We start from the raw sequence: 11,043 nt of genomic DNA, 5'->3' as shown, positions 1-11,043 counted from the left end.
TCTAATTGTTTAAGCAACTTTATTAATTATATATGGTTTATAAACATTATTTTAAACATTATGCACTTTTTTTCAAAGATAGTCGTGTTATTTTATTACGCTTTGAAGAAACGTGCTTAATATTTTGCTCGATGCGCCCTCTTGTGGCCTCAGAAGAGAAGCCAAAAGCTTTTTTTTCCCCCTAACTGAAATTACGCCTTTTAAATTCTAATATAATTTGAATTTTGATTATATTTATGTGGAAAATTCGAATTTAGTTTTTCAGTCATTTTGACAGCCCTAATCAGTCAAACATCTTTAATAGGGTGCATCAAAAAATTAAAAGTACGATTTTCACTTTGGCCCTAGCATAAAGTCATTTCAATTAAGTCAGACAGCAAATGTGCAAAATATTTTAAAAAATGAATAATGTCTACCGGGTCCACATGCAGACCAGAAGCTGAGGCGTAACCTAAGGAAGAAGAACGGGACACATATACACATGGCCTAATGGTTTGAGAGTCTGACTTGTCATCTGAAGTTCGTGGGTTCGACTCTCAGTTCCAGCAGGAAATAAGTACTCTATTCCACATTCAATACCTACAACTCAGCTTGATGCCACACTCTGCACACTCTCTAATTGTTTAAGCAACTTTATTAATTATATATGGTTTATAAACATTATTTTAAACATTATGCACTTTTTTTCAAAGATAGTCGTGTTATTTTATTACGCTTTGAAGAAACGTGCTTAATATTTTGCTCGATGCGCCCTCTTGTGGCCTCAGAAGAGAAGCCAAAAGCTTTTTTTTCCCCCTAACTGAAATTACGCCTTTTAAATTCTAATATAATTTGAATTTTGATTATATTTATGTGGAAAATTCGAATTTAGTTTTTCAGTCATTTTGACAGCCCTAATCAGTCAAACATCTTTAATAGGGTGCATCAAAAAATTAAAAGTACGATTTTCACTTTGGCCCTAGCATAAAGTCATTTCAATTAAGTCAGACAGCAAATGTGCAAAATATTTTAAAAAATGAATAATGTCTACCGGGTCCACATGCAGACCAGAAGCTGAGGCGTAACCTAAGGAACAAGAACGGCACTGTATCAGGTTAAAAGCATCAATTATATTAAGAAATTCACGAATTGAAGTTCGTGGGTTCGACTCTCAGTTCCAGCAGGAAATAAGTACTCTATTCCACATTCAATACCTACAACTCAGCTTGATGCCACACTCTGCACACTCATTCACATCAAAATGGTGGAGGCAGTGGGTAAATAAGTAAAGAAATTTCATAAAAATGAGCAAGGCCTCGAACCCCCAATTGCTCCCGGGTGCTGCTGCAAAAACGGCTACCCACTGCTCCGGGTGAGTGTGTGTGTGAGGAACGGACAGAGAAAAAGACAGCGATCAATGTACTGAAGAGCATAATGTCTTGCTCGAGGACAGCAAAGAGAGGTTGTGGCTCATATATGTGCACACCCATCACCATAAAAGCACCAGTCGGCCTTCCCTTCAACTCGCCGACAAGAGGAGACGTACAGAAAGACTGTAGTATTATTCAGCTTACTCTCTTTTGCTGCTTTACGGAAAGTCTTTTAAGCTAGTACAACCGCAAATTCTCAGTGATCAATATTTCAGTGGCCATGCACATCAAAGCACCTTACAAAAGAGTATTAAATGGCTATGGAAGTTATTATGTTTCCTGCAAGTGTACAGACGGCTCCCGTGTGACCACTAGACCGTGTACAAATTATACAATGACTTTTAAGGGTGATGACTTTTAAAAATTCATTTCTACAGGAAATGATCATGCCACAGTCTGTTGAGGTTCATCTCCTGCAAAATAAATCATCTTTTGGTTGCCAAATGTCAGCTATTAAGTCTTAAAAAAAAAATGTTATTCTTTTGTGTGGTGACTCTATAATTACATTTTTAATAATGAAAGTATTGTTAAGAAACAGTTAGGAAAGTGTCTCACTATAAGTGCACTTAAGTGGCCTTTCATTTCATTAATATATTATCTGCAAGTAGTTTAAAAAAATTTACTTTTAGTATTTGAAGTACACATTTAATACAATTAAGCACAGCGTGCGTGTGTGAGTGAGTGTGTGTGTGCGTGCATGTGTGTGTGTGTGTGTGTGTGTGTGTGTGTATGTATGTGTCATATAAGTCATAAAGGTTTGGCAATGTTGCTTCAGCACAATAATGCTAAAAGTGTTTTTTTTTTTTTTTTTACTCATTGAACTGCAAATGCTAAGATTCCATTAAATATTCATATCTCAGGTGTGGTTGACCCGGTAAATATACAATTTAAAATATGAAATTTGGCCACAGTGTTTATTACTTGATATGGCATGCATCAGATAAAGGGCCAAAACATATTTCAAAACTTGTTGTTTGATGCACCACACCCTTTAATCTAAAACATTTCCCTAACCCTAATACTTTAACAACACATTCACATGTTCACGTTTCTCTGATATCAGTTATTGCTCACATGACATGCATGGAAACAAGTAAAATATTTAATCTTTTTCAAGTGTTTTATTTTGAGAGTTTTTATTTAAAAATTTATTTATTCATTTAAATTTTGCATTTTTATGATATGTTTTGTTTTAATTGTTTTTATTTTAAATTTGTTTTTGTTTTTATTTAATTAATTATTCGCTTTTTATCAACCATACGCTGTTGTATTTATTCGTCAAGAACTAAGATAAGATAAGTGTGAGTTCACACTACATCTCTGTATTTATGGTGCATAGGAGTTTTTTTGTGTCACGCGTGTGCTACCTGTGGCTGGGTTGATGCTGGCGGCGATGTGGAAGTGGCACAGTGCGTTAGCGTGCAGGATGTTTGTGCGGTGGCTGTAGTGTTTGTTCTGCTGCTGGGGCAGAGGACCGCTGTATGAGAGCTGAGATAAACACCGCACCTCCTCTCTCCACGACGGCTTCAGCTTCAGCTGGGAACACAAAGCAGATGCCGCTCTAGTCTCTCATCAGTCAAACACACAGCACATGACGCTCCACTCCTCCAGCGTCTCACCTCCAGCGGGTTCTGGTTCTGCACTCGGGTGCTGCTGGAGGACTTCTTCGTGCTGTTTGCCTTCATGGCGTCGCTGCTGCAGTGATTGTGTCTGAGTCCAGACAGCAGGCAGTCGCTGGGAAGCACTGTTTCGGCCCACAGGCGACACACACTGTCCTTGCAGCAGGTCAGCAGCATGTTACACACGGTGCCTCTGCAAGACAGAGCGGGACAGAGCGGTCAGCGGGAGCGGCAGGTGTCTGCCAGCCGTCACGCCTCTACTCACCTGGGCATGTATTTGCTGGTCTTCCTCCAGGAGAAGCCGGTGACGGAGCGAGGGTGAGCCAGGTAAATGAAGGAGAAGTTGATCTCGGCTCCGGAGCGCAGGTCGAGCGGCGTGAAGAGTTTGGTGACGTCTGCTTGCCATTTACTGGTGCTGTACCACACCTTCACCAGACAGTCGTCCTGCAACAACACAATCCTTCAATAACTGTGCATTCAAGTCATGCCAGAAAGATTGTATTTAGTAGCTGAGCGCGTGTTAGTGAGAAAACATGAGAGAAGCAATAGATACAGTGTCTATATTGATGGTATATCAGCATCAAAGAGACCGTAGCCTTTGGTGTTGTTCTGTAGAGCTTTTATTTGCATGTTTTATAACGTTTTATGAGTTATGCATTAACCCTTAATGCCAATTCTACTTCATTCTGATACTGTATTTCTTCTTTCAACCCTTTTATTGTTTTAAATGCGCTTTATAAATAAACTATATTCATGGCAAACGAGTAGTACGATTTAAAATAGTCTAAATAACAATATCATGTTTACAAACTAAATGTCTTAACAGACATCTTTAACATCTCACTAAGCTAAGCAGTTGTCCCCACATGTCTCAAGTCCACCACCATCACCCCAGTACCAAAGAAGTCACCTGTGTCCTGCCTGAATGACTATCGTCCCATAGCACTGACCCCAATCATGATGAAGTGCTTTGAGAGGTTAGTCATGCACCATATCAAATCCAATCTCCCCAACACACTTGACCCGCTCCAGTTTGCATACCGTCCAAACCGCTCTACAGACGATGAAATTTCCTCCACCTGGCTCTTACCCACTTAGAAAACAAAGACTCTTATGTTAGAAGGCTGTTCATCGACTTCAGCTCAGCATTCAACACAATAATCCCACAACAGCTCATCAACAAACTAAACCTGCTGGGCCTAAATACCTCCCTCTGTAATTGGATCCTGGACTTTCTAACCGGAAGACCTCAGTCAGTCCGTGTCGACCACAACACCTCCAGCACTACCACACTGAGCACAGGTGCCCCACAAGGCTGTGTGCTCAGCCCGCTGCTCTTCACGCTACTGACCCACGACTGCACTGCCAAGTTCAACTCCAACCACATCATCAAGTCTGCTGATGACACAACTGTGGTAGGTCTCATCAGCAACAATGATGAAATTTATAACGTTTTATGAGTTATGCATTAACCCTTAATGCCAATTCTACTTCATTCTGATACTGTATTTCTTCTTTCAACCCTTTTATTGTTTTAAATGCGCTTTATAAATAAACTATATTCATGGCAAACGAGTAGTACGATTTAAAATAGTCTAAATAACAATATGTTTACAAACTAAATGTCTTAACAGACATCTTTAACATCTCACTAAGCTAAGCAGTTGTCCCCACATGTCTCAAGTCCACCACCATCACCCCAGTACCAAAGAAGTCACCTGTGTCCTGCCTGAATGACTATCGTCCCATAGCACTGACCCCAATCATGATGAAGTGCTTTGAGAGGTTAGTCATGCACCATATCAAATCCAATCTCCCCAACACACTTGACCCGCTCCAGTTTGCATACCGTCCAAACCGCTCTACAGACGATGAAATTTCCTCCACCTGGCTCTTACCCACTTAGAAAACAAAGACTCTTATGTTAGAAGGCTGTTCATCGACTTCAGCTCAGCATTCAACACAATAATCCCACAACAGCTCATCAACAAACTAAACCTGCTGGGCCTAAATACCTCCCTCTGTAATTGGATCCTGGACTTTCTAACCGGAAGACCTCAGTCAGTCCGTGTCGACCACAACACCTCCAGCACTACCACACTGAGCACAGGTGCCCCACAAGGCTGTGTGCTCAGCCCGCTGCTCTTCACGCTGCTGACCCACGACTGCACTGCCAAGTTCAGCTCCAACCACATCATCAAGTTTGCTGAGTGGCACTAACAACCTGTCCCTCAATGTGAGTAAGACAAAGGAGGTTGTGATGGACTTCAGGAGAAACTCTGTTGACCACCCCCCACTGACCATCGACAGCTCGACTGTGGAGAGAGTCAGCAGCACTAAATTCCTGGAGGTGCACATAACAGAAGACCTCACCTGGACCACCAACACCACATCACTCTCCAAGAAGGCTCAACAGCGGCTCCACTTCCTGCGCCGACTTAAAAGAACAAGTCTCCCTCCACCAATCCTCACCACATTCTACAGGGGCACCAATGAGAGCGTGCTGACCAGCTGCATCACTGTCTGGTACGGGAACTGCAGTGCTGCTGACCGCAAGACCCTCCAGCGTACAGTGAACACAGCTGCAAATATCATCGGTGCCCCTCTCCTCTCCATCCTGGACATTTTCCTTACACGATGCTCCAGCAGAGCCACCAGTATCGTGAAAGACCCCACTCATCAAGACCCCACTCATCAAGACCCCAAGACAAGTGATTGGATTTGAAATTATATTTTCTTCTTGCAAACACAAAGATTCTCGAGCGAGCATCATATTCGACTGGAGGACAGCAAGAATTTGGGTGAATAGTGACTACAATTTTGTTCTGTTTTCTACACAAAACAGTCAAATGACTTGGAATAATGTGCATATGTCATATATGAACAAACACAAACCTGTCCTGCGGTCGCGAAAAACTCTCCATCTGGGGAAAACTTGATGAAGTGAGTCGGAGCAGCGGACCTGTAACAACCAGAGAGGTTTTATTGGAGCTGCCTGACGTGTATTCAGAGAAGCTCGGTGTGATGTGATGGACGAACACTGACTTGCATTGCCATACGCATCTCCAGGAGCGCCGAGGACCGGCGGATTCAGCCTCCTCTTCAGTCTCTGCACTGGACTGAACATCACACCACATCTGCAGACACGCCGAGCCCGTCAGAAGCCATGAACCTGTGGACAGCGTTAGAGAAGAGAAGTGAGCGGCCCGTCGCAGACAAGACGAGCATACGCTGATCTCACGTACCTGTGGTGTGCCACGTCAGGATCTGTGCGGCCGACTGCAGAACAAACTGCCCGCTCTTCTGCCAATGATAATTCAGTTTCTGCTGAGCACAAACACACACAACAAATCATTCACATGCATGCATTTGGGAGACACGACTATGCAATGCATTCAACATGTTATCAGTTCATGCATTCGAACCTTATGTTCATGACCGCTTTAAAAGAGTGTATTTATTCCAGAAGAAACTCACGTTTTGTGCTTTCCCTTGTGGACTGACCTCCACCGGCTCAAACACACAAATAATGTTTCCGTATGACGCTGCGATCTGAAAACAGAGCAGATTTAGAAAGTCTGCACAGTAACAATCCTGTTCGGATGCTAGTCGAACTCTTGCTGAATCCTAAAAACGTTCCCCGATCACTTCAAACGCTCTCCAATGTAAGCATTCATTACCGCTGCTCATGTCTTAATGAGCCATACATGACAGTATTTGCTACACAAGGACGATTCTGATGTTGAACTCAAGAAGGGAATCATAGACATGCGTGAATAAAGGGAGAAGAAATCCAATATCTGATTTTCACTGAGCTGGCCTGTCATCCATAACGAACCCTAACAAGCTCAAAAGACTTCACATATGACGGCTGTTCGGTATTTATTATTCATTCAAGACCAATTAGCCAGAGCAGTCTCTGCAAACACACTTCACACCCTAATGACGAATCAGATTTATACGGCCTTACGAAATATGCTTTCTTTTCTGGATACCGTTTTAATGGTTCAATTTTAGCATTGTCGAATTAATTGAAAACATGAAATGTACACAATGTAACAGCAGTTTATTAAAAGTTTGACATATGAAATCCATTTTATTTTTTTTTACAATTCCTGTTTTATTTATTCTCATTTAAATTTTCCATGTTTTCCATTTTTCTGGATTCTGTTTTATTAGTTCATTTGAATTTTAGCAATCATGTCTAATAATTAATTGAAATCATGAAATGTATACAATTCAACAACAACTTATTAAAAGTTTATCAAAAGTTACATTTTAGGGCCCTAAGAAATTCTCTTTATTTTTCCCAAATGTTACTGTAATCAGTTTTAGTGGTGTACAATGTTTCAAAATGTAATCATTTAATTTGTTTAAACAATATTAGGACCCTATGTATGTATTTATTTGTTTATTTACTTATTCATTCATTCATTCTGTGTTGTCTATATTTTTCTGGATTTATGATTTAATACAAATACCATCAAAAATGGTGGTAATCAAATTGAGGCATATAACGTTAAGAATTGAATTAATCTTTTAAAATGTAAAGAATGAAGTTTTAACAATTCCTTTTATTTTTTTGGTAAACAACTAAATAAAAACACACCTCTCATTACACAGAGACACACAGACAGTCTTTATGTGCTTTAATATTCACAGAACTCGCTTAAGTGCAATTTTCTTAAGTGCACATCCTTACTTTTGATGTATTCATCCAAATTCTGTCAAATTAGTTCATGCATTCCCTGGGAATCGAACCTATGACCTTGGTGTTGCTCTAATGTCTGCGCTACAGGAATGTGACACTAGATACGATAACCAACTAAAGTTCAGTCCTTTCAAAAGTTTAAGAAATGAGACGTTCAGAGAGGAAATGAGAATGAGGCAGCATGTGTGACTGACACCTGACAGCCCACCTGGATGTTCCCGTGTTTGGCTCCTGGGATGATCTGGATCCTTTCAAAGTCACTCCCCAGAATGACGATGTCACAGCCAGAGGCGTACGCCTGGATCAGCAGCACAAATATATAGTATATGATACATAAATATATAGTATTTGATGTGTGCGTGATGTTGACAGACTGAACGCTGCTGCTGCCGTTATACTGACAGACATGAAGAGTTTGAATCGTCTTTGACATTATTTCTGAACATATCGGACAATATTTGCCTTCATATTTCATGCATCTTTTCTGCAGAGATATTTAACAAGTGAACTTCAAGTGTGCCGCACTTGGAACAGAGCTTTCTTTAACCAGATGGTTCATAAAGAGAATGTGACTTAAATCATCAGTTTTTAATTTGACTAGTTAAACATTTAAAAAAATCCGGCTCAGGTTTACCGTGAAGGGCTGGTTGTTGACGCTGCCCACAGAGAAGCAGTTTTCTCCAGGGTTGACGGCTCCTGTGAGCACCTGGTGCAGGTTCATGCTTCTTGGCACACTTGAGTTTCAGCACGAACCCCTGGAAACAGACGGAGAATCAGCAGAAAGATAGCAAACACACACCTGTCCAGTCTGCCTTCATTACACCTGCTCTGCTGAAGCTTCATGTGGAAGTTACTAGAATGCAAAACCACGGATATATTCCCAAACCACAACCATTATGATCACGATATAATCTCTAATGTGGAGAAGGGAGCACAGGACAATATATACTTTCATTATAAGTTCATTTTAAGAATCAGATCTTGTTTTAAATGTGTGCTGAAATAAATACTGGAAAACATCGATTCGCGGCTTTTGAGAATCGATATCGAATTGACGTCATTAAAAAAAAACGATTAATCGGAAAATCGATTTTGTGAGCGTGTGTTTGTATGAGTGTGAGTGTGTGTGTGTGTTTGTATGAGTGTGAGTGTGTGTGTGTGCGAGTGAGTGTGTGGGTGTGCGAGTGAGTGCGAGTGTGAGTGCGAGTGCGTGTGCGTGTATTATTCCTCTCTATATTCTGATGGTTTGTTCATATTTTTGATTTATACAACATTTTTCTCGCAAAATGTGTTTGCGTCTGCCTGTGTTTTCCGATTTATGGAGCGATAAAAAAAGAAATCCAAAAACCTTTAACTCTAATATGACAATTAAATCAAACAAGAATTATGAACCTGGATTTATGCAATGTTCAGATTTATGTGTTGTTTGCATATTTAATTAGATAATGCCTCATTTGCATATTTTATACATTTAATGTCTTAATGTACTGTAATTAATCAACTAGGGAAGCATGGTGATATTTGTTAGTTCACCTGTAGTGTCTTGCCTTAAAACACATCTATACCTAATATGATCATATACGTCACATTTATTTCAAGGCATTTCCATAAATAGTTTGACATACACTAATTTAAAAGTTTGGGATCGGTAAGATTTTAATGTGTTTTAAAGAAGTGTCTTCTGCTCATCAAGGCTGCATTTATTTGATCAAAAATACAGAAAATACAGTAAAAATTGTGAAATATTATTATGATTTAAAACAGCTGTTTTCTATGTGAATATCTGTTAAACTGTAATTTATTTCTGTGATGCGCAGCTGTATTTTCAGCATCATTACTCCAGTCTTCAGTGTCACATGATCTTCAGAAATCATTCTAATTTGCTGCTCAAGAAACATTTCTGATTATTATCAATGTTGAAAACAGTTGTGCTGCACAATATTTTTATGGAAACTGTGGTACAATAATAATTGAGCAGCAAATCAGCATTTTAGAATGATTTCTGAAGATCATGTGACACTGAAGACTGGAGTAATGATGCTGAAAATACAGCTGCGCATCACAGAAATACATTACAGTTTAAAGTATATTAAAATAGAAAACCTTTATTTTAAATGGTAAGAAGATACTTCTTTAAAAAACATTAAAACTCTTACTGATCCCAAACTTCAGAAAAAGTCACATTTACTATAATCTCATTTTAACAACTTGTGTAAAACCACATGCAAAATGAATACAATTCTATCCATCTCACAACAGCTGTAAACAACAACAAACAAATAAGTAAAGAAAATAGTGCCGGGGTAAAACTGTACAAACATTTACAAGAAATTAAGCGCCTCATGAGTCATGTTTGATCTATTGTTTCTAATGCTGATTCATAATGTTTAATCTGGTTTATAAACTGATCAAATGATGGCTTCTCTTAAGTCCAGTTCCTCACATGAATATGATTTCAGCGTCAAATAAACATCTGTCTAATACAGCAAATATGTTAATATACTAACATATCAATGCCATTCAAACTGAACTCAGAGTCCAGTCTTACACTGATGTGTCAGTCATGAGCTTTGCACTCTTTTAATGTCTAAACTGCCTGATACTTCGCTTCTGATCCAGCAGCAGATGTTTATCTTTAATATTTAATCATCCCTGTCTTTAGTAAAACAGTTTTCTGATTTTCTCTCGGTCACAGCTCTAGCTCCTCAGCTAGCCATGCTAACATCACACTGACAGCTTAGCCACAACTTTCTGTGACAATCCATTAAAGATATCTCAAACCCACAGTTCTGGACCGTTTCGGTGATCCGTGTCACTCACATCATGATTAACGAATGCACTTCTGATGAATTTCCATTTGAAACTGCTGCTGTTGTTAGCCCGTTAGCATTAGCATGACAGCGGGTGAACATAAACAATGAGAAAGAATCATAAAGTCGCGCGTCTTACCTCAGAAACGGGTTTCATTTATGCTCAAGTTCAAGTATAATGTGTGTTCCTCTCATTATGAGAGATAATTAAGACACACAGTGATTTGGTGGAGTTTGTGTGCGGAGACTCTGCGGTGCGGGTCAGGAAGTGAAGCGCGCACTGCATTCTGGGAGTTGTAGTCGCTCTCTGACCGCACGTTAGTCACGTGTCTCATTTAACACTGCCTCGACAAAACAACAGTATGTAAACGGGTGTTTTAGCACATCTGAACAATATTGCATGTATAAAATATATTTAAATATAATTCTATTCATAATATTAGTAAAGTAAATGCGACCTACGTGTGTGAACATACTGTATAATACATTTGAAT

The 11,043-nt window shown here is 39.6% G+C and overlaps 1 protein-coding gene across 1 annotated transcript in view; it reads right to left on the bottom strand.

Moving 5' to 3' along the window:
- LOC107728253 (dmX-like protein 1) overlaps window positions 1-10,834 on the bottom strand; it is a 44,439-nt gene extending 33,605 nt beyond the window's left edge. Inside the window, 10 exon segments of the mRNA XM_016538360.1 lie at window positions 2,777-2,945; window positions 3,029-3,221; window positions 3,294-3,472; window positions 5,924-5,990; window positions 6,074-6,200; window positions 6,274-6,355; window positions 6,506-6,606; window positions 7,941-8,037; window positions 8,374-8,494; window positions 10,689-10,834. Of these exon segments, the coding sequence (XP_016393846.1) occupies window positions 2,777-2,945; window positions 3,029-3,221; window positions 3,294-3,472; window positions 5,924-5,990; window positions 6,074-6,200; window positions 6,274-6,355; window positions 6,506-6,606; window positions 7,941-8,037; window positions 8,374-8,460 (1,102 nt within the window). The 5' untranslated portion in view covers window positions 8,461-8,494; window positions 10,689-10,834.
- Window positions 10,835-11,043: the final 209 nt, after the last annotated feature.

The sequence above is a fragment of the Sinocyclocheilus rhinocerous genome, unplaced genomic scaffold (assembly GCF_001515625.1).
Source record: "Sinocyclocheilus rhinocerous isolate Xijiao unplaced genomic scaffold, SAMN03320098_v1.1 scaffold1931, whole genome shotgun sequence".
Lineage (NCBI taxonomy): Eukaryota > Metazoa > Chordata > Actinopteri > Cypriniformes > Cyprinidae > Sinocyclocheilus > Sinocyclocheilus rhinocerous.
This window is presented reverse-complemented; position numbering and strand designations above follow the sequence as displayed.